Here is a 26,130-nt window from a genome sequence, read left to right on the forward strand (position 1 = left end):
TTATTACCTAGAGGGAAAACTGGCGCTGCGGCGCTGTGGTATCCGTGGGAATGCCGGTATATTGTGCCTTCGGATTGGCATCCTTCTTGGAGAGCCAGAACGCCTTGAAGACGCGCCTGGCTAGCACCGTTCCGTCTGTCACAAAGATTCATTTCCTGCTGAAATAGCACGTAAAAAACGGCTTCACCTTTATTATTACACAAAAACATGTTTTGTTTAATTTTGAGGACTTACTATTGGACTTACGCGTCGCTATACACTATAGGACTTACACGTCGCTATCAGTATTTCTTCGTCTTCTGGGATATTAAGTTCCTCCAGTACTGATTGCATTCGCCTAAAGGGCAATATGCTGATAACGGAATGCAAATGAATGCTGAGTGAAGGTCGTCAGAATTTATTGTGTGGCCAGTAATGTTCTCAAGAGCGGCAAGGCAAAGTTTATAGTTGGCGCAAATGACACAAACCTACACATCATGCTGGGGATAACATTTTACCCAGCGCGGTCGCAAGGTGTAGAATTTTGATAGGCCAATGCCATAATCAGGATGGTCGTCTTTGTATATGCGGAATGCCTCTCTAATAGATCTGGTCATGAAACGCTTTGTTACTAATACTTTTTCTCCATCGATCTTAACCGACAAGACATCCTTTCTGTTAGAGCTTTGTCTCGAGCATTCCAATTCGTCCTTCGTGTAGTACTCACGTGCCGCAGGTACGCACGCAGGGTTCACCTTGTGCCTGGTGAAATGATCCGGTCGGTACCACACACCGTGATTTTCTTTCAATTTCCTGGACTTGTTTATTTCATACATCGATGCTTCACGAATAAGCTTCTCAATCTCATGTTTAGCTAGTGTTGATGGCAGGAGAGTGAGAAGTTGATAACGTTCCTGGGGTGTCGTCGATAGGCTTGCCGAAAGCTTTCGATCCACTGCTCGCAGAAGGAGCACTTTCCTTCGGCTGAATTTCCCGATGCATCACATTGGTTGTACGCCCGGCGTATCTTGTTGCGAACATTTTCCGCTACCACCTTCTGCACCTCACTTTGTTTTCTTTTGATGTAAGTAGGCCTGTCCCGACTTCTCACTGCGCCTGGACGCTTCAAAGGGGACACGCAGGTAGTCGCAATGATCTGGTTGACGGAGTCGATTTCTGCTTCAGGGTGCATAAAATGTCATCGCTCAACTGTGTTCCGTGAGGATATTTCATTGCAGAAGTAGCGAAAGCACGGGTAGCACAAGTAGTCCTTCTCTTTGGCAGTTACTGATGTTTCGGATGTTAAAAGTTGCTCCAAAGTGTTAACGTCTTCGTCGGTAACTGTGCGAAAATGTCGCTTCTTTTCAATGAGCTTCTTGTGCTTAGAAAGGTAGTCTGCACAATACACTCGCTCGGAGCTATACTTTGCCGCCATGAGACGCACAGGAACAGTAGAGCAAGAGCAAAGCGCAAGCACTATCGGTGTCGAATGAAAGTGTGAACAGCAGATCGATTCAGGCTATCTCCTGTCAGGCCATCTGCTGTTCAGGCCAGAGTTTCCCACTATAACACCTAGAGGCTAAACTGGCGCCACCGTCTATGCGAGTTTCTTAAAGGGCGCCGTGCCCTCATGGGAATGACGGGATATGTGTCTGCGAGGCTTGTGTTGGCTGATGTTGTACGAGGCTTCGCCTAAAACGTGGATATGGCTACACAAATAATGCGTTCTTAAAGTAACATCTACATAAAAGGCTTTCATTCACCCATATTACATATGTCAATAAAGTTTATTCACCTACAATGCCGAATGAAGCGAAGAAAAGCAAGAACAGACGACAAGTTGTTCTTAGGCAAGCGATAATCTTGTCGTCTGCCCCCGAACTTTAGCGGGCAGCTGATACTTTTTACGTTTCATATAATTGTGCATCCAATAGTAAGTCCTCAAAATTAAACAAAACATGTTTTTGTGTAATAATACAGGTAAAGCAGTTTTTTACGTGCTATTTTAGCAGGAAATGAATCTTTGTGGCATACGGAACGGTGCTAGCCAGGCGCGTCTTCAAGGCGTTCTGGCTCTCCAAGAAGGATGCCAATCCGAAGGCACATTATACCGGCATTCCCACGGATACCACAGCGCCGCAGCGCCAGTTTTCCCTCTAGGTAATAAAGTGAGAAACTCTATGGCTCAGGCAGTCTGCTGCCGTCATCTGAGATGGGCGCGCGCATCCGGTTACCGATAGTTTTGCTTTTGTTTCCCTTGGCATTCTACATCTTGATTTGCCACTGGGGTGCCACGTTCATACGTTCCACCTTTTTCGGTACTACTGGCGTTTCAAGAAACAGAAATACAATCCTGCCTGCATTCTAAACACTTAGCGGGCAAGAAGTCGGATCTACAACAATTGCCTATCCTTGCGTAAGGGTCTCATTCGACGGGCTGTAACTACGAATGGAACAAAATTATGCAATATGTTTTTAATTATTATGAAAGCTGATGTGGAGGAGAATAAGAGGGCAAAGTTTAATAAATATCAAAATTGGTGTTTCTTTTTAAATTGTCATCAGAAATGTTCATTGATGGATGTTTTCTTGAAGTTAGCCCGATAGTATCTCTTTATTGAAAAGGTATATAAATATAAGCTTTAGTAGTTTGGTAAATAAGTATGCTTAGAACGTAATGCGGAATTGTTGCCGCTCTACCACAAGCCTGTTTTGAGATAAGGACCTGAAAAGTAGACAAACGTTTCCTGGGCCGATTTTGAGGTTTTTTATAAAAACATCTACACTACCCAAAAACCATAAATAACGAACCACAAGCAATACTGCATATATTTATTTCAAGAAATTTCAGCTACCTTTAATATATTTTGTAATTCATAACCAAAGTGGCCAAAACAGCAGAGCAGGCAAGCGCGGCACTCCACCTCTTCGTCATTATTGATTCGCGGGTTTCGAAAAATTTTTTGGCAGCAAAACCAATTGCGGATCTTCTTTCCACTCCTCAGGCAACAATATATAAAATTTTGAACTAAATTTAAAAGGTCGACCAGCCATCCTTTGTTCGATCTTACCTGGAATCACCCTGTTAAGAAATAACTGTCTGACACTATTTGTATTATCATTATATTGTCACGTGACACTAACAATGCAGATCGACACAGTTTTGAAACTGAGTTAAAAATCAAGAAGGTGGTACAAAAGGCCTTTGCAGCGTTACGTATTGTGTACTACGTACGCAGGGTCTATGTACGCTCATATATTCGTGTTTACTGTAAACCACGTAACGTACCTCTCGTGAAAGTACGTACAGTGTTACTGCGCGCGGAAATACTGACGTCAGCAGCCAGCACCGCCTTTATTTTGGGCGAACTTGCGTCCAGCAAAAGAAGTAACACTCAAGCACAACGGTAGCAGCGAGTAGAGTCGGCGATCGTCGGAAATATGATCTGCGGTTCAAGCGCGTCGGCTTTTATGCGTGACTCGTCGAACATGTTCAAGCGTAATCGCTGGCGCCGGCGTGGATTTGAGAAAGTGCTACACAATTCGCTTCACGCATATAATCAGATTACAAAAAAGCTTCGGGGACAACAGCCAAAGGATAGAACTATCGATAACATTCGAGAACCTTTCTATACATAGGGGCGCGTCATGCATCGAGGGATGACGTTGTAACATTTGTTAGCGAATGAAAAGCAGTGGCCGAAGAGACAAAGAAGTCAGCAGACGACGCGCAATACCCTGGCGCAATCTCGTAGCGATCGTCGCAGGACACGTCCTGCGCGGCACTACGCTTTCCTTCTCACGCTTTCGCCATGTGCTTCCCCTCCCGCTCTCTTCGCTATTGCCGGCTTTCATTCCCCACTGCGATCCGCGTTGCTTTTTCATCCTTCGCTGTTGCGCTCTTTTACTCGGCTACGCCGACGCTCGCCGCTGGAACGGGTTTATTGGAGCTGCCTTTTAAAAGTAAAAAAAAAAAAAAGAAAAAGCCTAAGCAGCCGCGAATTCCGTTTGCGCACTGTTTTGCGCACTGTTTCACACAATCATTTACGACGCTGTGCATTGAACAGGTCACAAATGCTGTCTTTCGTACCTTAACCTAGAGTTCGTCTGAGCAGCGTCTCCTCTATTTTTTGAATGCAGCCAGATGCGGCCGATCCATCGGTTCACCACCCTCTCCGATTACCCTTTCCGACTCCCTCCCGTCGGCTAGCGCTCGCGCCTGCTTTATAATCGCGGGGGAGAGTACCCACTGGGTGGCGCCTCACGACGGAAGTCGGAGGAAGTAATCCTGACAGACGCCTGAAGCATCTACCGCATCTCCTCGGGAATGGCAGCGGCGCGCGCTCAGTGGCTCAAACGCACGCGTGACGCAAGCAGTCGTACCCTCTGGGTAGCGTCACATCGCGGCAACTCACTGAACTAAGGCGGACCAGCGGCTCCCATTGCAGAGCGGGAGATTGCACTGCCATGGAAAAAATACAGGAGGCGCTGGTCCAAGTCAACGACAAAACCAGCATGCTGATTTATACATACATACATTAACCATTTCGTCCACGAAATGGAGATCTGTTGTCCCATTGTCCACAGAAGCAACAGCCCGTCTATCATCGCATAGTTTGTGCCACGTCGTCAGAATAGCTGTTCGCACACCCGACACACGTGCGCAAGCTTCGCCCGAAACAATTTTCTAGTTGCTGATGTGTCATTCTATTACAATTTGCCTAGCACGAGTGATATTAACGCATACTTGTTGTCGCATATTTGTTACAACTTGTGTACACACCTCTCATGCTAAGCTCTCTCGTAAACCCTGCCTTTCTCGCATTTGTTGCTCTACGAACCTGTCGTTGCAATCATCCCGTGGTGCATTCTTAACATGTTTGAGGAATGATTCGTCACGGTGCAAGTACCCTACAGTAAAAAGCTGTCTCCTGTCATGGCTGTTTGTTTTTCCCCGGTTATATTATTTTTTATTTTAAAGGTATGTGTCATGTTGTTGTGAACCTTGTTCTTCTTGTATATATGGTTGGTTAAATTTGCTGCTCTGCGAACATGTACAGACCTGTTCTTACAACCACGCCGTAACGTAGAAATTTTTTTAAACAGCTTAAACGGTGTGGCTTAACCAGCGAAGCTGCTTAAGCCAGTTTGAAAAAGCGTGAGTTTCACGAAATTATCATCATCAGCATTGGATCGAGCGTCGTCGGCTTCTTCCGCAGCTGGATCGTTGGTGCCCCTCAGTTAGAGCTTGCGCTCGGTACGCGGTCGTGTCACTGATCCCGTGCGCGTTTCACAAAACTATCATCATCAGCATTGGCTCGAGCGTCGTCGTCTTCTTCCACAGCTGCCTGCGTGGCCGCTAATCCTTCCAGCGTTTAATTTCACTTCTGTCGTCTTAACGGGGAGGCAAAGCTTGCACTAGGCCGCGCAAAGCTCGAGTCACCACGAAGCTGGCCGATCGACTGCGTCTCCTGGTAGTAGCTAGGTTGAACTTGGCTTTATCTAGCTTGAACTTGGTAGTCGGTCAGTCATAAAACTTTATTCTCGGTACTGGGAGTGATGGGTTCTGCGACCCACCAGATGGCCCTCATCTGTGCTGAAGGCGACCTCTTGGGCTTGTACCCGGACTTGTACTTCCGGATCAGAGCTGGCCAGCAGGGTCTCCCACTTTTGCGAGCCTACAAGCTTCTGAAAGAAAAGTGTTTAAAGAATGTGGTGGGGGCCTGGGTTTCACGCTTGAGCTTATCCAGAATAATACTTTGCAGTTTTTAGATCTATGCCTCACGTTCCAAAAGGAACATGTCTGTTGTGCTATTCGCCAAGGGCAAAAACCACTACTTGATTTTCTTCTTGCCATTCGAAACTTGTAAAACAGGGGATTGTTTATTCAGCTTAGGTCCGCTATCGCTAGTCATGTACACACTGTAGCAACAAAGTTTTTCGCAACAGCTAGATAGGCTAAAGAAAGCTGGATATCCAGCACATTGTTATCCCTAACCTGCGAAAAGCTTTCAAATGGGTCAAGGGTGCTGCAAAAAACAGCAAGAAAAACAGAAAAAGAACGGTTTGCAGTGGTGCCCTATGTGCACAAGTTGTCACATGGTTTACGGAATGTAGCCAGTAGGTACGACGTCAATACGGTTTTTTCGGCTCCCCGTAAGTTGTCAAGGATGTGCCCTATCATAAAAAGGAAACTTGAGCGGGGGGGGAGTAAAAAGAAGAAAAATGATTGTGGCGTTAGGCACGTGTCCCCTTTAACACATTGTGACACAGGCATAGTCTATCACATTCCACTCAAGTGCGGTAAAGTTATTGGACAGAGCGCCAGATGCCTCAATATTAGACTAAATGAACATCAGCATTCCCTTAACAATCCCAACGCTTCTCATCTAGCCTCGCATTGTTTACGTGCGGTTGTAGGCCATTGTTTGAGGACACAAAAGTCCTTTCTAGACATAAATGCCAAACTACACGCGAAATCATTGAGGCATTTCACATTAAAAGACTAGGAGAAACTTGTGTTAGCCAGGCATCATTATCATGTCACAAAGTGAATTTCAATATTTGCTCAGCACGTGCGTCAGTGCGAAGTAGAGTTCTTCTTTCTTTTTTCTTGTTTAAATTTTAGCGGCTTCACCATTTCCTGATTAGATTTGTCTGGTAACTGCTATCCTTTTGACCATGTGATGTTTTCTTTGCTACGGTTTTCGCAATCACTTATATATATGTTTGTTATTCCCAATAAAGATTTAGTTGTGAGTTAGCGCTCGTCCTGTCTTCTTCCGCCTCCGTCCGTGTCTTCTTCGCGCTTATATCAAGAATATGTTACCGTACCAACTCGCCCAACTATCCATTCTTATGAAGCTTCTGGAGTTCTTCAGGTGGGGGGTCTGCGCGGCAGTTCCAAAAGGTGTTCCATTGTAGCTGTCTGACCACATTTCGAGCAATCGGGTTTGAATTCGTCTGGGTTGATGTGGTGCATTCGGACCGGGTTTGGATGAGTATTGGTTTGGAGTTGTCTCCATTTATCGTCTTGAGCTTTGGTAAGACTTTTGTGAGGTGGCGCTAGCGTTTGTTTTGCAAACTTAAAGTACTGGGTGATTTCCCGGTAACTGATGAGAGCTTCCTTTGTGCGTTCCGGGCTCGAGTCGTTGATCACGGCTCGGCCGATAGATCCTCGAGCCATACTGTGAGCTGCCTCGTTCCCAGGGTTCCCAGAGTGGGCCGGTACCCAGATCAGTTCCGCGTCCACCCGGTTTTCGGGGTAGTTTTGGAGGATTTTGAGAGGTTTTTGAGATTCTTCCTCTCGAGTAATTATTAATGGCAGTTTTGGAATCACTTATAGCTGACTTGTGAATGTTATTTATCGTTTCGAATTAGTTTCTGTAAAAAACAAAATTATAGTGTTTCTAATTTCCTACGTAAGAAACCGTGAACAAAACGGCGAGACTATATACTTCCAGCCGTGAAATAGGCGCCCTGGGGTTCCGTATCCTTCGCTTCATAGCCAAGAAAAGTTGTCCGTGATTATATAGCATAGAGTTTCATACAAGAATAACTGAATGGAACATTATGGTATATATTAGTATGTCTAAATGCGTCGTTTTAGACGTCACGTAAAACAGAGCAGGAGTAAGTGAACATTTATTTTTTAAACAAATTCACTTCTCTGAGTTTTTGCGATTAATTTTCAACCACAAGATTGCTTTGCAATACGAAAACCACTACCACCGTCAACAAGCAGAAGGCAGCAGCAGCGGGATAATGCGCGGGTAGCGCCAGCGATGGGAGCGCCACTTGTCTTTGCGGACTAAATGTGAATCAATCGCCCGCGAGTCCAAGAAGTCCGGCACAGCGACACAGCAGCGTCGCAGTGTTTCGGCAGCAGCGCCTCGCGATTTATTAAGCGACAGCAAACTAGGCTTAACTGTTTCCTGGTCTCTACGCTGTAGTTTGTTTTTGCTTTGCTCTTCACGTCGATGAAGTGGAGGCGTCAAGAGTGAACGGCGCACAGCAGAGGCCCACCCTATGTTTGTCAGATTTTTCACCCACACGCCCTCGTGCTCTCACTTTCACAGTCTGTGTTTTACGGATTAAGGAGCAACAAGCTTCATGCTGCACATACATGCACCGCGTACGCCAGACTTTCCTTATGGCATGAACCGCCATAAAATTATGCGAGCGTCCAATGCGTCCTTTGACACCAACTCTTCGGGCGGTCGGTAATCGCGGTTCTTGCTAGCAAGAGAAAATTTGGTTCCTAAATTAAAAAGTCCCAACGTTTACCCTCTCCGTTCTTGCTCAGTATCATTACAGCTATTACCAGGCGAAGTTAAACGTTGAATCTCTCGAAGGAAAGCTCACTGGCTATGGACGCGACAATTCCAACCGGGAGTGATTGTATGCCTAATACGTCAGGGAATGTGTGTATACTGATACCCCAGGTCGGGGGCGCTCAAGTGCAACTGGGCAGATCACATAGCTTATTGTGCCGAGATACTTACTGACTGGTGCACTTTCTCTTGACACCTGTAGGCTTGCTTACCGGCCCGTGCGCGAGAGATTGCGGGCGGAGTTGGCACGTAGCACACCAACGGGGAGTGCCTTGAGCTGCAAGCCACGCCAATATTCTACCAGGTGAAGCCTTTGGATCGAAACTTCCTTCAGGGACGGTAGTGTCCAGGAGCACTGAACGGTCTGGAGCAAGCCAGCATACTGGAACAATGTCAATGGCTTCTGTGACGTGCGTAGCAGTGCAGTCTTCAGAGCAGTACAGGGAAAATAGGAAAGCAGTATACGAGGACTACTAAGTCAGATATTTTGACAGTAATACCTTTCGGGCAGCACATGTGAACGCAACAAAATTTGCATAGTGAACAGATCGTGCCTCAATTACTCAATGCTGTACATGGCCATGAGATATCCTTACACAAAAGGGAACTACAATTTGACTGTTTTCGCATAGTCAGATTGTCTGGTTACTACATTCCCAAAGGATATCGCCTGACATTTTGTTTTCAGCGCGATAGCCTTAAGGGCCTCGTGTCGCAGAAAATCTGGTGTCAGCGTCCGGCGCCGGCCTCTCGCTAGCGGGAATTTCCGTATATATTTAGGTATATGTATATGCCACGCCTTGCTGTATGACATGCGCTAGAATGCGGGTTATATTGCCATGCCATTCTATCACTAAAGTTGCTCATGCCTAGTCTTACAACCTTCACAAACGATAAGAAAGGGAACCGAGGGGCCCGATTTTATTAATCATAGCAAAGGAAGCCAACAAACATAGACACCAAAGACAACATAGGAGAAATTACTTGTACTCAGTAATTGAATTAAAGAAATTATAAATTACTAGAAACTAAAGCGGATGAAAAAACAACTTGCCGCAGGTGGGGAACGATCCCATGTCTTCGCATTACGCGTGCCATGCTCTTACCATTGAGCTACCGCGGCGCCATTTTCCCATCCACTTTCTGGGGTATTTATGTTTTACAACTAGAACTAATCGTGGGAGTGTTAGCCAGCGCCACCACTCACAAACCTTGGCGGCGGATGTGGAACATCCTTTCTGCCGCAGGCATCACGAGTACGTGATCATTTAGGGTGGAGACAACCGGTCAATAAACCCACACATGCTACCTGAAGGCTTCAATGTTGTCGGATTCGAGACCCTCGTTATGTAATGAAGGAGGAGAAAGGGAACCGAGGGGCCTGATTTTAATAATCATATTATAGGAAGCCAACAAACATAGACACCAATGACAACATCGGGGGAATTTACTTGTACTCACAAATTAAATTAAGGAAATGATTGTTAATGGAAATTAAAGTGGATGAAAGAACAACTTGTCGCACGTGGAGAACGATCCCAAGTCTTCGCATTACGCGTAAGATGCTCTTACCGTTGAGCTATCGCGGCACAGTTGTCCCATTTATTTACTTTCTGGGGTATTCTGTAGTAGCTGTTGATGTACCATTTCGCTTGCCACATGTCTTCAGCTTGTTATGCAAGTAGTGCTAAGGAGTAGGCAGCTACCATAGTGCTTGAGTTTTTGTGTCTTCTCCGATGTCAGAAGTTTCTTCTGTGGCTAGTAGGAAGCTGTTTAGGACATACACTTCTCTTAGTTGGCACTGTGTGACATTCAGTGCGGATGATTCAGTGGCAGCGAGTTGATAACTTATGTTCTGAAGGGTGTTCGGAGGTAGCAAAGCAGTTTGAAGTTCAAATGTAATCTGTTCATCCGTTGCCGATGCAATTCAATGCTGTTCATCTCAAAAAGAACAAACGCTCAAAATGGTTTCTCTGACGAGTGGCCTGAGAAGGAATGAAGTCTCCTTCATTTCATCGGTAAAGGCCAAGGAGCTGGCTGACAGGTCTTTATCCTGTTGACTTGAGTGTGATGGGGAGAAGTAAGTCGTGGGCATAGACAAAAATGGTCACTCGAACATTAGCTTTACTCTTGCTCTTCGTCTTTCTTGCCTTTCAGCCACAGTCCAACTCTACTAGTTTACAAATGTACAGTATAGACGCGTGTAAGGGCCGCACTTTGTTTCCCACGATTTTGACGAGGTGCGGCTCTTACAAAGGGCCGAACATTTTGGTCAAAATAGTGGCAGAGCAGTCGGTGACTTGTGTGCGGTCTGGTTCCCGCGATATAGTAGTGGCATGGGGAAGTACGCAGCGAGTAAAACATTCCCTGATGCTCACGCGCGGCATCAGGACAGCGAACGCGATTGCTTCTTCGTTGGAAATTTCTTTCTCCAAATTTTGGGCTGCCAAGTTGGCGGTGCGGCCGTTACACGAGTCTTAACGGTATATATATAGTATGAGCACATACGTGTGCAGTCGGTATGTGCGTCTCTAGAAATTTGCAAGCACCTACGATGCAGCAAGCGTACTGTGCATCTCTGGAGCATTCTCGATGCAACACGAGCAGACACTCTCATTATTACAAGTGTACCTTAAATATTGACCCTTTTCGTCGAGCAGTTTGCTCTACAGGAATGAGGGGGCGCTTTCGGAGGACGATGAAGAAGAATGATCGCAACATAAGCGCTGTGTTGCGGTGCACTTTTCTTCGTCCTACTCTAAGTTGATCGCTGCTGCTTGTCAAATATCGGCCAACAAGCTGCACTTCAGATGTAACGGTTTGAGATTGATACTGCAGTGTGCGTCTGTCGCATGCAACTAGGAGACGTCTTGTGTAACAGAGCACTGTTTCTCTTTTTGTTGCTCATGCAGTTCTGGCAACCTATTTTCGAGGAACCACAACACAGTACCTTCGTCACCACGAAACCAGCAACGCCTGCAGGTAGATTTCTGTTGGTTTTGTCACTTTGATGCTTTAGAAGCGTCACGACGTACAATACTGTTGGCTGGTCGAGCTGATGCTTGGTGACTTCAAAAGTTGTGGAAAAAAAAACTTGTGGGAAAAGATGTAGACTTACAGGTGTGGCCTTTTAGTAAGCTGTCAGTTGATGGAAGCACTCATGTCTGCCATTTCTTGTCTGTCATTACTCGTCTGGTGCTGTTTTATGGGCAGATCTTTTCCACAAATCTGCTTTGAGCAGGTTGGTTGCTCTGTCTGTTTGCTTGACCTAATGTTGTAATTTGTCCTCGCTATTAGTGAAAAACTTCCTAATACAGTCGGACTTCTATACAAAGAACACGGGTAAATAAAGTACAGAAGAAACCGAAAGTTCGGGACGCAATTCTCGGCGAAACGATATAAGTTTCATATCCCCACGATCACAAATACGCTTCAATGCATTTCATTCCAACGCATGAATGAGTAGGTGGTAGGATGGTGATTTGTGAATATTCCAATGAGTTATTTATTCATAGAGTAATTATATGTACAAAGCAGAAAAATTCTCAAGTCGTGAGCTATACATTTATGTCGTCTTTTCTTTCTTCCCTTTTTTTTCTTTTTTCATTGTGAAGCGGTACCAGAGAGTAGTAGGGAAACTTGGTCAAGTTGGCGGAAGTTCATATTAGACAAGCAGATTCGCCAACTATAGAAAGATGAAGTAAAAGGGTCGCAACACGAATGCTGTGTTATGCTCTTTTCTTCGTCCTACTCAAGTTGTCGCTGCTGCTTGTCAAATATCGGCCAACAAGCTGCACTTCAGATGTAACGGTTTGAGATTGATACTGCAGTGTGCGTCTGTCGCATGCAACTAGGAGACGTCTTGTGTAACAGAGCACTGTTTCTCTTTTTGTTGCTCATGCAGTTCTGGCAACCTATTTTCGAAGACCACAACACAGTACCTTCGTCACCACGAAACCAGCAACGCCTGCAGGTAGATTTCTGTCGGTTTTGTCATTTTGATGCTTTAGAAGCGTCACGACGTACAATACTGTTGGCTGGTCCAGCTGATGCTTGGTGACTTCGAAAAGTTGTGGGAAAAAAACTTGTGGAAAAGATGTAGACGTACAGGTGTGGCCTTTTAGTAAGCTGTCAGTTGATGGAAGCACTCATGTCTGCCGTTTCTTGTATGTCATGCATCGTCTGGTGCTGTTTTTCGGGCAGATTTTTTCCACAAATCTGCTTTGAGCAGGTTGGTTGCTCTGTCTGTTTGCTTGACCTAATGTTGTAATTTGTCCTCGCTATTAGTGAAAAACTTCCTAATACAGTCGGACTTCTATACAAAGAACACGCGTAAATAAAGTACAGAAGAAACCGAAAGTTCGGGACGCAATTCTCGGCGGAACGATATAAGTTTCATATCCCCACGATCACAAATACGCTTCAATGCATTTCATTCCAACGCATGAATGAGTAGGTGGTAGGATGGTGATTTGTGAATATTCCAATGAGTTATTTAATCATAGAGTAACTATATGTACAAAGCAGAAAAATTTTCAAGAGATGAACTTTAGTTTTATGTCCTCTTTTCTTGCTTTACTTTTTTTCTTTTTTCAATGTTGAAGCGGTACCAGAAAGTAGTAGGGAAACTTGGTCAAGTTGGCGGAAGTTCATATTAGACAAGGAGATTCGCCAACTATAGAAGGATGAAGTAAAAAGGGTCGCAACACGAATGCTGTGTTATGCTCTTTTCTTCGTCCTACTCAAGTTGTCGCTGCTGCTTGTCAAATATCGGCCAACAAGCTGCACTTCAGATGTAACGGTTTGAGATTGATACTGCAGTGTGCGTCTGTCGCGTGCAACTAGGAGACGTCTTGTGTAACAGAGCACTGTTTCTCTTTTTGTTGCTCATGCAGTTCTGGCAACCTATTTTCGAAGACCACAACACAGTACCTTCGTCACCATGAAACCAGCAACGCCTGCAGGTAGATTTCTGTCGGTTTTGTCATTTTGATGCTTTAGAAGCGTCACGACGTACAATACTGTTGGCTGGTCCAGCTGATGCTTGGTGACTTCGAAAAGTTGTGGGAAAAAAACTTGTGGGAAAAGATGTACACGTACAGGTGTGGCCTTTTAGTAAGCTGTCAGTTGATGGAAGCACTCATGTCTGCCGTTTCTTGTATGTCATGCATCGTCTGGTGCTGTTTTTCGGGCAGATCATTTCCCCAATCTACTTTGAGCAGGTTGGTTGCTCTGTCTGTTTGCTTGACCTAATGTTGTAATTTGTCCTCGCTATTAGTGAAAAACTTCCTAATACAGTCGGACTTCTATACAAAGAATACGCGTAAATAAAGTACAGAAGAAACCGAAAGTTGGGGACGCAATTCTCGGCGAAACGATATAAGTTTCATATCCCCACGAACACAAATACGCTTCAATGCATTTCATTCCAACGCATGAATGAGTAGGTGGTAGGATGGTGATTTGTGAATATTCCAATGAGTTATTTAATCATAGAGTAACTATATGTACAAAGCAGAAAAATTTTCAAGAGATGAACTATAGTTTTATGTCCTCTTTTCTTGCTTTCCTTTTTTTCTTTTTTCAATGTTGAAGCGGTACCAGAGAGTAGTAGGGAAACTTGGTCAAGTTGGCGGAAGTTCATATTAGACAAGCAGATTCGCCAACTATAGAAGGATGAAGTAAAAAGGGTCGCAACACGAATGCTGTGTTATGCTCTTTTCTTCGTCCTACTCAAGTTGTCGCTGCTGCTTGTCAAATATCGGCCAACAAGCTGCACTTCAGATGTAACGGTTTGAGATTGATACTGCAGTGTGCGTCTGTCGCATGCAACTAGGAGACGTCTTGTGTAACAGAGCACTGTTTCTCTTTTTGTTGATCACGCAGTTCTGGCAACCTATTTTCGAGGAACCCAACACAGTACCTTCGTCACCACGAAACCAGCAATGCCTGCAGGTAGATTTCTGTTGGTTTTGTCACTTTGATGCTTTAGAAGCGTCACGACGTACAATACTGTTGGCTGGTCGAGCTGATGCTTGGTGACTTCAAAAGTTGTGGAAAAAAAACTTGTGGGAAAAGATGTAGACTTACAGGTGTGGCCTTTTAGTAAGCTGTCAGTTGATGGAAGCACTCATGTCTGCCATTTCTTGTATGTCATGCATCGTCTGGTGCTGTTTTATCGGGCAGATCATTTCCACAAATCTGCTTTGAGCAGGTTGGTTGCTCTGTCTGTTTGCTTGACCTAATGTTGTAATTTGTCCTCGCTATTAGTGAAAAACTTCCTAATACAGTCGGACTTCTATACAAAGAACACGGGTAAATAAAGTACAGAAGAAACCAAAAGTTCGGGACGCAATTCTCGGCGAAACGATATAAGTTTCATACCCCCACGATCACAAATACGCTTCAATGCATTTCATTCCAACGCATGAATGAGTAGGTGGTAGGATGGTGATTTGTGAATATTCCAATGAGTTATTTATTCATAGAGTAATTATATGTACAAAGCAGAAAAATTCTCAAGTCGTGAGCTATACATTTATGTCGTCTTTTCTTTCTTCCCTTTTTTTTCTTTTTTCATTGTGAAGCGGTACCAGAGAATAGTAGGGAAACTTGGTCAAGTTGGCGGAAGTTCATATTAGACAAGCAGATGCGCTAACTATAGGAGGATTAAGTGAAAAGGTTCGCAACACAAGTGCTGTGTTGTGAGGCTCTTTTCTTCGTCCTACTCTAGTTATCGCTGCTGCTTGTCAAATATCGACCAACAAGCTGCACTTCAGATGTAACGGTTTGAGATTGATACTGCAGTGTGCGTCTGTCGCATGCAACTAGGAGACGTCTTGTGTAACAGAGCACTGTTTCTCTTTTTGTTGCTCATGCAGTTCTGGCAACATGTTTTTGAAGAACACAACACAGTACCTTCGTCACCAGGAAACCAGCAACGCCTGCAGGTAGATTTCTGTTGGTTTTGTCATTTTGATGCTTTAGAAGCGTCACGACGTGCAATACTGTTGGCTGGTCCAGCTGATGCTTGGTGACTTCGAAAAGTTGTGGAAAAAAAAACTTGTGGGAAAAGATGTAGACTTACAGGTGTGGCCTTTTAGTAAGCTGTCAGTTGATGGAAGCACTCATGTCTGCCGTTTCTTGTATGTCATGCATCGTCTGGTGCTGTTTTTCGGGCATATCATTTCCCTAATCTACTTTGAGCAGGTTGGTTGCTCTGTCTGTTTGCTTGACCTAATGTTGTAATTTGTCCTCGCTATTAGTGAAAAACTTCCTAATACAGTCGGACTTCTATACAAAGAACACGCGTAAATAAAGTACAGAAGAAACCGAAAGTTCGGGGACGCAATTCTCGGCGAAACGATATAAGTTTCATATCCCCACGATCACAAATACGCTTCAATGCATTTCATTCCAACGCATGAATGAGTAGGTGGTAGGATGGTGATTTGTGAATATTCCAATGAGTTATTTATTCATAGAGTAACTATATGTACAAAGCAGAAAAATTCTCAAGACGTGAGCTATACATTTATGTCCGTCTCTTTTCTTGCTTTCCTTTTTTTCTTTTTTCAATGTTGAAGCGGTACCAGAGAGTAGTAGGGAAACTTGGTCAAGTTGGCGGAAGTTCATATTAGACAAGCAGATGCGCTAACTATAGGAGGATTAAGTGAAAAGGTTCGCAACACAAGTGCTGTGTTGTGATGCTCTTTTCTTCGTCCTACTCTAGTTATCGCTGCTGCTTGTCAAATATCGGCCAACAAGCTGCACTTCAGATGTAACGGTTTGAGATTGATACTGCAGTGTGCGTCTGTCGCATGCAACTAGGAGACGTCTTGTGTAACAGAGCACTGTTTCTCTTTTTGTTGCTCATGCAGTTCTGGCAACCTATTTTCGAAGACCACAACACAGTACCTTCGTCACCACGAAACCAGCAACGCCTGCAGGTAGATTTCTGTTGGTTTTGTCATTTTGATGCTTTAGAAGCGTCACGACGTACAATACTGTTGGCTGGTCCAGCTGATGCTTGGTGACTTCGAAAAGTTGTGGGAAAAAAACTTGTGGGAAAAGATGTACACGTACAGGTGTGGCCTTTTAGTAAGCTGTCAGTTGATGGAAGCACTCATGCCTGCCGTTTCTTGTATGTCATGCATCGTCTGGTGCTGTTTTTCGGGCATATCATTTCCCTAATCTACTTTGAGCAGGTTGGTTGCTCTGTCTGTTTGCTTGACCTAATGTTGTAATTTGTCCTCGCTATTAGTGAAAAACTTCCTAATACAGTCGGACTTCTATACAAAGAACACGGGTAAATAAAGTACAGAAGAAACCGAAAGTTGGGGACGCAATTCTCGGCGAAACGATATAAGTTTCATATCCCCACGAACACAAATACGCTTCAATGCATTTCATTCCAACGCATGAATGAGTAGGTGGTAGGATGGTGATTTGTGAATATTCCAATGAGTTATTTATTGATAGAGTAATTATATGTACAAAGCAGAAAAATTCTCAAGTCGTGAGCTATACATTTATGTCGTCTTTTCTTTCTTCCCTTTTTTTTCTTTTTTCATTGTGAAGCGGTACCAGAGAATAGTAGGGAAACTTGGTCAAGTTGGCGGAAGTTCATATTAGACAAGCCGATGCGCTAACTATAGGAGGATTAAGTGAAAAGGTTCGCAACACAAGTGCTGTGTTGTGAGGCTCTTTTCTTCGTCCTACTCTAGTTATCGCTGCTGCTTGTCAAATATCGACCAACAAGCTGCACTTCAGATGTAACGGTTTGAGATTGATACTGCAGTGTGCGTCTGTCGCATGCAACTAGGAGACGTCTTGTGTAACAGAGCACTGTTTCTCTTTTTGTTGCTCATGCAGTTCTGGCAACATGTTTTTGAAGAACACAACACAGTACCTTCGTCACCAGGAAACCAGCAACGCCTGCAGGTAGATTTCTGTTGGTTTTGTCATTTTGATGCTTTAGAAGCGTCACGACGTGCAATACTGTTGGCTGGTCCAGCTGATGCTTGGTGACTTCGAAAAGTTGTGGGAAAAGAACTTGTGAAAAGATGTAGACGTACAGGTGTGGCCTTTTAGTAAGCTGTCAGTTGATGGAAGCACTCATGTCTGCCGTTTCTTGTATGTCATGCATCGTCTGGTGCTGTTTTTCGGGCAGATCATTTCCCCAATCTACTTTGAGCAGGTTGGTTGCTCTGTCTGTTTGCTTGACCTAATGTTGTAATTTGTCCTCGCTATTAGTGAAAAACTTCCTAATACAGTCGGACTTCTATACAAAGAACACGGGTAAATAAAGTACAGAAGAAACCGAAAGTTCGGGACGCAATTCTCGGCGAAACGATATAAGTTTCATATCCCCACGATCACAAATACGCTTCAATGCATTTCATTCCAACGCATGAATGAGTAGGTGGTAGGATGGTGATTTGTGAATATTCCAATGAGTTATTTATTCATAGAGTAATTATATGTAGAAAGCAGAAAAATTCTCAAGTCGTGAGCTATACATTTATGTCGTCTTTTCTTTCTTCCCTTTTTTTTCTTTTTTCAATGTTGAAGCGGTACCAGAGAGTAGTAGGGAAACTTGGTCAAGTTGGCGGAAGTTCATATTAGACAAGCAGATTCGCTAACTATAGGAGGATTAAGTGAAAAGGTTCGCAACACAAGTGCTGTGTTGTGAGGCTCTTTTCTTCGTCCTACTCTAGTTATCGCTGCTGCTTGTCAAATATCGACCAACAAGCTGCACTTCAGATGTAACGGTTTGAGATTGATACTGCAGTGTGCGTCTGTCGCATGCAACTAGGAGACGTCTTGTGTAACAGAGCACTGTTTCTCTTTTTGTTGCTCATGCAGTTCTGGCAACATGTTTTTGAAGAACACAACACAGTACCTTCGTCACCAGGAAACCAGCAACGCCTGCAGGTAGATTTCTGTTGGTTTTGTCATTTTGATGCTTTAGAAGCGTCACGACGTGCAATACTGTTGGCTGGTCCAGCTGATGCTTGGTGACTTCGAAAAGTTGTGGGAAAAGAACTTGTGAAAAGATGTAGACGTACAGGTGTGGCCTTTTAGTAAGCTGTCAGTTGATGGAAGCACTCATGTCTGCCGTTTCTTGTATGTCATGCATCGTCTGGTGCTGTTTTTCGGGCAGATCATTTCCCCAATCTACTTTGAGCAGGTTGGTTGCTCTGTCTGTTTGCTTGACCTAATGTTGTAATTTGTCCTCGCTATTAGTGAAAAACTTCCTAATACAGTCGGACTTCTATACAAAGAACACGGGTAAATAAAGTACAGAAGAAACCGAAAGTTCGGGACGCAATTCTCGGCGAAACGATATAAGTTTCATATCCCCACGATCACAAATACGCTTCAATGCATTTCATTCCAACGCATGAATGAGTAGGTGGTAGGATGGTGATTTGTGAATATTCCAATGAGTTATTTATTGATAGAGTAATTATATGTACAAAGCAGAAAAATTCTCAAGTCGTGAGCTATACATTTATGTCGTCTTTTCTTTCTTCCCTTTTTTTTCTTTTTTCATTGTGAAGCGGTACCAGAGAATAGTAGGGAAACTTGGTCAAGTTGGCGGAAGTTCATATTAGACAAGCAGATTCGCCAACTATAGAAAGATGAAGTAAAAAGGGTCGCAACACGAATGCTGTGTTGTGATGCTCTTTTCTTCGTCCTACTCAAGTTGTCGCTGCTGCTTGTCAAATATCGGCCAACAAGCTGCACTTCAGATGTAACGGTTTGAGATTGATACTGCAGTGTGCGTCTGTCGCATGCAACTAGGAGACGTCTTGTGTAACAGAGCACTGTTTTCTTTTTGTTGCTCATGCAGTTCTGGCAACCTATTTTCGAAGAACCCAACACAGTACCTTCGTCACCACGAAACCAGCAACGCCTGCAGGTAGATTTCTGTTGGTTTTGTCACTTTGATGCTTTAGAAGCGTCACGACGTACAATACTGTTGGCTGGTCCAGCTGATGCTTGGTGACTTCGAAAAGTTGTGGGAAAAGAACTTGTGGAAAAGATGTAGACGTACAGGTGTGGCCTTTTAGTAAGCTGTCAGTTGATGGAAGCACTCATGTCTGCCAGTTTCTTGTATGTCATGCATCGTCTGGTGCTGTTTTTCGGGCATATCATTTCCACAAATCTGCTTTGAGCAGGTTGGTTGCTCTGTCTGTTTGCTTGACCTAATGTTGTAATTTGTCCTCGCTATTAGTGAAAAACTTCCTAATACAGTCGGACTTCTATACAAAGAACACGGGTAAATAAAGTACAGAAGAAACCGAAAGTTCGGGACGCAATTCTCGGCGAAACGATATAAGTTTCATATCCCCACGATCACAAATACGCTTCAATGCATTTCATTCCAACGCATGAATGAGTAGGTGGTAGGATGGTGATTTGTGAATATTCCAATGAGTTATTTATTGATAGAGTAATTATATGTACAAAGCAGAAAAATTCTTCAAGACGTGAGCTATAAGTTTATGTCGTCTTTTCTTTCTTCCTTTTTTTCTTTTTTCATTGTGAAGCGGTACCAGAGAGTAGTAGGGAAACTTGGTCAAGTTGGCGGAAGTTCATATTAGACAAGCAGATTCGCTAACTATAGAAGGATGAAGTAAAAAGGGTCGCAACACGAATGCTGTGTTGTTATGCTCTTTTCTTCGTCCTACTCAAGTTGTCGCTGCTGCTTGTCAAATATCGGCCAACAAGCTGCACTTCAGATGTAACGGTTTGAGATTGATACTGCAGTGTGCGTCTGTCGCATGCAACTAGGAGACGTCTTGTGTAACAGAGCACTGTTTGTCTTTTTGTTGATCACGCAGTTCTGGCAACCTATTTTCGAGGAACCCAACACAGTACCTTCGTCACCACGAAACCAGCAATGCCTGCAGGTAGATTTCTGTTGGTTTTGTCACTTTGATGCTTTAGAAGCGTCACGACGTACAATACTGTTGGCTGGTCCAGCTGATGCTTGGTGACTTCGAAAAGTTGTGGGAAAAAAACTTGTGGGAAAAGATGTAGACGTACAGGTGTGGCCTTTTAGTAAGCTGTCAGTTGATGGAAGCACTCATGTCTGCCGTTTCTTGTATGTCATGCATCGTCTGGTGCTGTTTTTCGGGCATATCATTTCCCTAATCTACTTTGAGCAGGTTGGTTGCTCTGTCTGTTTGCTTGACCTAATGTTGTAATTTGTCCTCGCTATTAGTGAAAAACTTCCTAATACAGTCGGACTTCTATACAAAGAACACGGGTAAATAAAGTACAGAAGAAACCGAAAGTTCGGGACGCAATTCTCGGCGAAACGATATAAGTTTCATATCCCCACGATCACAAATACGCTTCAATGCATTTCATTCCAACGCATGAATGAGTAGGTGGTAGGATGGTGATTTGTGAATATTCCGATGAGTTATTTATTCATAGAGTAATTATATGTACAAAGCAGAAAAATTCTTAAGACGTGAGCTATACATTTATGTCGTCTTTTCTTTCTTCCCTTTTTTTTCTTTTTTCATTGTGAAGCGGTACCAGAGAGCAGTAGGGAAACTTGGTCAAGTTGGCGGAAGTTCATATTAGACAAGCAGATTCGCTAACTATAGGAGGATTAAGTGAAAAGGTTCGCAACACAAGTGCTGTGTTGTGATGCTCTTTTCTTCGTCCTACTCTAGTTATCGCTGCTGCTTGTCAAATATCGGCCAACAAGCTGCACTTCAGATGTAACGGTTTGAGATTGATACTGCAGTGTGCGTCTGTCGCATGCAACTAGGAGACGTCTTGTGTAACAGAGCACTGTTTCTCTTTTTGTTGCTCATGCAGTTCTGGCAACATATTTTCGAAGAACACAACACAGTACCTTCGTCACCAGGAAACCAGCAACGCCTGCAGGTAGATTTCTGTTGGTTTTGTCATTTTGATGCTTTAGAAGCGTCACGACGTGCAATACTGTTGGCTGGTCCAGCTGATGCTTGGTGACTTCGAAAAGTTGTGGGAAAAGAACTTGTGGGAAAAGATGTAGACGTACAGGTGTGGCCTTTTAGTAAGCTGTCAGTTGATGGAAGCACTCATGTCTGCCGTTTCTTGTATGTCATGCATCGTCTGGTGCTGTTTTTCGGGCAGATCATTTCCCTATTCTACTTTGAGCAGGTTGGTTGCTCTGTCTGTTTGCTTGACCTAATGTTGTAATTTGTCCTCGCTATTAGTGAAAAACTTCCTAATACAGTCGGACTTCTATACAAAGAATACGCGTAAATAAAGTACAGAAGAAACCGAAAGTTGGGGACGCAATTCTCGGCGAAACGATATAAGTTTCATATCCCCACGAACACAAATACGCTTCAATGCATTTCATTCCAACGCATGAATGAGTAGGTGGTAGGATGGTGATTTGTGAATATTCCAATGAGTTATTTATTGATAGAGTAATTATATGTACAAAGCAGAAAAATTCTCAAGTCGTGAGCTATACATTTATGTCGTCTTTTCTTTCTTCCCTTTTTTTTCTTTTTTCATTGTGAAGCGGTACCAGAGAATAGTAGGGAAACTTGGTCAAGTTGGCGGAAGTTCAACACCAAGTCGGGTATTGCAGCGAAACACAGCACTCCTCCCCTTGTGTTCGCAGCTCTTTGCCATGTGGCAGGCTCGGTGAGTTTTTTTTATATACAGTGGAATCTCGTTGATACGATCTTCATGTGAACCGGAAAAGAAAGCGTATCATCCAAAAATATTATCCTCCAACGTATTATCCAACCAAATCGTATTATCGGGAAAAGAAAAAGATACGTATTATCCTGAAAAACGTATTCTGCAGAATCGTAGCAACGATATTCCACTGCTACAAACCAGTCACATAAGTGCGCTGCAGTGTGTGCCAGATATTTTTAGTTTGATAAATATATTACTTCATTACGCTGCCATTGTTTGCAATGCATTTAAGAAATTAGGTATTTCAATGCCGTGAAGGGCACCGAGCATGGCATGCTCTGGGTAGTTCGTACAGTAGTACTAATACGGAGGCCTCCGACAGCGTCCCGAGGGATACCCTGTCCATTATGCCTCAGATGCAATAAGTTTTCATTCTCGAAGTGAGAACACAAGATTTTCACTCATACAAATTTAACACTCAAGGGCACTCCATTTTTTTATTTCTCGCCATAGTAATCGGGTGTGCATTGTAATCAAGGGCATGTTAGGACGGAGTAAATGCGGTATGTCATGTTGATGGGGCCCTGTGCAGGTGATCGAGCCTACGAGCCCCAGGAAGCCGCTGCCACATGTGTCACTGCAACGACAGATGCCAGTCAGACAAAAGCATGTGCTCCTCAAAAGTGAGTTTTCTGAGCCTGTTGCCATCATGATGCAGACAGGTGCGCTAGTCCGTGCATATATGTAGTTTGCAAAGATGTTCGTGTGCATTCATGACGACGGCCACGTGCACACATGGCTTTCACGGTCGCAGAAGCTTTATTTATATAATATAATTTCCTGGCTCGAAGAAAGTAGTGGAATACATGAACAACAAACACATACATGTGCAGCCATAAACTTTTAACACAAGTTGTTTATGGCTCTTCTGAAGCTTGCATTGTCTGGAATAGCGGCGATGTAAGCGTGCAGGTGGTTCCAATCCAGACTTGTTCGTGGAATAAAGGAATCCTGGCACAAGTTTCTATGACAAGACGGTACACCAACTTTACGCTTACCCGCGGCGGTGCCTCAGCCAGCTGAGGCGTTGCGCTGTTGAGCACGAGATCGCGGAATCGAATCCCGGCCGCGGTGGCCGCATTTCGATGGAAGCGAAATGCAAAAACGCCTGTGTACTTGCGCTGTAGTGTACGTTAAAGAACCCCAGGTGGTCAAAATTAATCCGGAGCCCTCCACTACGGCGTGCCTCATTAGCATAACTTGTTTTGGCACGCAAAACCCCAGAAAAACGAAGAACCTTACCTTTGTGATCACAGCGGGATGATATGTATGACGGGCGTGTGAAAAGTTGTCCATTTAGAGTGGGGTTGAAATTGTAGGTCTTATGACACAGACGTACACATTTACGAGAGGTGGAGAATTCAGGTAGACTAAGAGTAAGTTTCAGAGGCCTAACACTGGCGTAACAAAAATAATTAGACAGTATAAAACGAGAAGCACGATATTGAACACTTTGGGTGAGTTTTATTAGAGTAGTTTGCTTCGGCATACTCTACTTTAGAGCGAACAAGTGCTTTGTAGAAGGTTAGTTTATGTTCACGTGGTACAGATTCAAAGTTACAGCGTAGGTATAGTCTAGGGCACTATTCGTTAATCACGTGTTCACAGTATACGCTCCATGTATGGTTATTGGTCATCTAAAGCACAAGATACTTGTAGGAGTCCTTTCTAGTGTGGTACGATTGATGAAATAAAGAAGTGTGTTAGTATTGCTGTTAAACGAGATACATGCATAGATTTATTTAGTCTTGTTAATGTTAATTCATGCGCCAGATAATACACCACAGAAATTCTGTCAAGGTTATTTGTAGTTTGCTAGAGTCATCAGGGCTAGTAATATTGTGGTAGATTACACAATCGTCTGCAAATAATATAACAGAAGTGAACTATCTGGTAAGTCGTTAATAATAATGAGAGCAGGGGCCCAAAGGCAGGCCCTTGTGGAACCCCAGGTGTTGCAGGTGCACAAGAGGAAGAATTGTTCGCAACTGCATACTGTGAACGACCTTGTAGAAAGCTTTTATTCCAAGCAAGAGCATTTTGGTCAAATTGTAATTCATTAAGCTTTATAAAAAGTAAGTCATAAGAAGCTGTGTAAATGCTTTAGCGGAGTCGAGAAAAATGCATTCAGTATCGAAACCAGAATCAACATTTCCAAATACCTGAATCAGTAAAAGATAGTATAGTTGGGCTTCACAAGAAAATATTTTTCTTAAACCATGTTTACAGGAGTTAAAGAATGAGTTCAATTCTAAAACGTTTACAACATGTGAAAAAGGATGTGTTTAAACACTTTGCATGGGAGGTCGCGGGGTCAAATCCTGGCCACGGCAGCCGCATTTCTATGGGATTGAAATGCCGAAAACACGCGTGTACTGAGACTTGGGTACACGTTAAAGAACCCCAGATGATCAAAATTGATCCGGAGTCCCTAACTACGCATGCCTCAAAATCAGATGGTGGTTTTGGCAGGGTAAACCCCATAATTTATTTTTAAAGACCTTGCATGGAATGCTAGTAAGCACGATTGGACGATAGTTTTCGGGGGATTGGAGATTACCCGACTTCTGGATTGGAATCACCTGCCCTAACGTCCAGTGACTGGGCAGGATTGAGCACAACACCTGTACACTTCAGAACTTTTGAATTTATTGAATCCGGACCTGGAGAAGGTGTACAGTTTAACATTAGCTGGTTAACACCAGTCCAGTCAATAAAGATCGGATCCATTAGTTCGAAATTGTAACCAGGTATGGGTGAGAGTGCGTTAAAGAGTGTTGTTTTTGAAATGTTTAAAAAAACGGTTATTTAAACCTGTACAGCACTAATCTGGAGGGACATTAGTGCCACCATCTTGAAGCGTTTGTTTGACCAAATTATGGGTGGGACCGTTTAATACTCTGGTAATGTAGCATTAAAGAAAGTCTTTTTTGGATTGGTGACAGTACGAATGTACTCGGCGCTAGCTTGGTAGTATTGACACCAGTTGTCATTCCGCTTAGTACATATTACACGATGGAATAGGCGCTTTTTGTTTTTCAGGTGCTCAAGTGAGGCGTTGTACTACGGCGAATGCTTATTAGATGCTATGTTTATCTTCGGTAGAAAACTATCAATAATAGATAATACTTTATTTTTGAAAATTATCCAGTTTAGGTTTGCTTCAGTCCCATTGAACACTAACACACTCAAATATAAATGCACGAAAAAAAATGTCACAGTTTCCCCTAAGGGCGAAGCAATGAATGCGATAGCAACACAGCAATGTCATACGAACTAAGGTGAGCGGCGTTGGTAGTAATACGAATTGTAGTAAACATGAGCTGATTAAGTAAGCAGGTGTGCTGCGGCGTAAGTAGACTGACATAAAGAGAGACTCGATGACCACGAGAAGGCGTGTGTGAAACGGTGGTGTTGATGAGAAGCGCTTCCCGTGGGCAGCGCGTGCGAAATGACACACCTGTAGCGCTGCACTGCCGATCCGGGCAGCATTGCATGTGTAGCGTGCGTTGGAAAATGTGGCCCGACTATTACTAACTGAATGAACAAGCGTGGTGTGAGCACGCACAAACAAACATGAATATATCACACTGAATGACTGCAGACAACGACTGTCAAAACGCTGGCAGCAAGCACATACGCCGCAGCGGGCGAAGGTACGTGCGGTCTATCGCTTCAACGGAAACTGAGTGGCGAATGCACAGCGCATACAAAGGCCAGAGCCGTGTGGAGATAAGAGACGGTGCGGGCGAGCGACGAGCGTGGTTGTTGGCAGAGTTGAAGTGCGCCCCCCCCCCCCCCCCCCGCTCCCTCCGGTGCTCGCTTCCCGCTTCCTTGCTTGCGCGTGGGAGATTGAGTGCGTTCGCTCTCCGTGATAGCGCGCGTCCCTGCACGCTTACGCTCGGGCATACGGCGCGCGGCGAAGATTGTATCTACACGGAACCTCACGGCGACGACGACGGCGACGGCATAAATCCGGTTGAAGTGTCCGTATAATTGCTATCGCAATAAAATTTGCGTCCACTGTCCCTTATCTTGGTGGTTTCTTTTGTACGAACAAAATTGGCAACGAATACTGTGACGTCTT

The 26,130-nt window shown here is 43.9% G+C and overlaps 1 protein-coding gene across 1 annotated transcript in view; it reads left to right on the forward strand.

Moving 5' to 3' along the window:
- LOC119454553 (uncharacterized) overlaps positions 1 to 21,323 on the forward strand; it is a 490,192-nt gene extending 468,869 nt beyond the window's left edge. Inside the window, exons 6-14 of the mRNA XM_049663451.1 lie at positions 12,217 to 12,285; positions 14,199 to 14,267; positions 15,194 to 15,262; positions 16,193 to 16,261; positions 17,187 to 17,255; positions 18,180 to 18,248; positions 19,171 to 19,239; positions 20,165 to 20,233; positions 21,159 to 21,323. Of these exons, the coding sequence (XP_049519408.1) occupies positions 12,217 to 12,285; positions 14,199 to 14,267; positions 15,194 to 15,262; positions 16,193 to 16,261; positions 17,187 to 17,255; positions 18,180 to 18,248; positions 19,171 to 19,239; positions 20,165 to 20,233; positions 21,159 to 21,314 (708 nt within the window). The 3' untranslated portion in view covers positions 21,315 to 21,323. The remainder of the gene's footprint in view (positions 1 to 12,216; positions 12,286 to 14,198; positions 14,268 to 15,193; positions 15,263 to 16,192; positions 16,262 to 17,186; positions 17,256 to 18,179; positions 18,249 to 19,170; positions 19,240 to 20,164; positions 20,234 to 21,158) is intronic.
- Positions 21,324 to 26,130: the final 4,807 nt, after the last annotated feature.

This window comes from Dermacentor silvarum, chromosome 1 (genome assembly GCF_013339745.2).
Source record: "Dermacentor silvarum isolate Dsil-2018 chromosome 1, BIME_Dsil_1.4, whole genome shotgun sequence".
NCBI classification, from domain to species: domain Eukaryota; kingdom Metazoa; phylum Arthropoda; class Arachnida; order Ixodida; family Ixodidae; genus Dermacentor; species Dermacentor silvarum.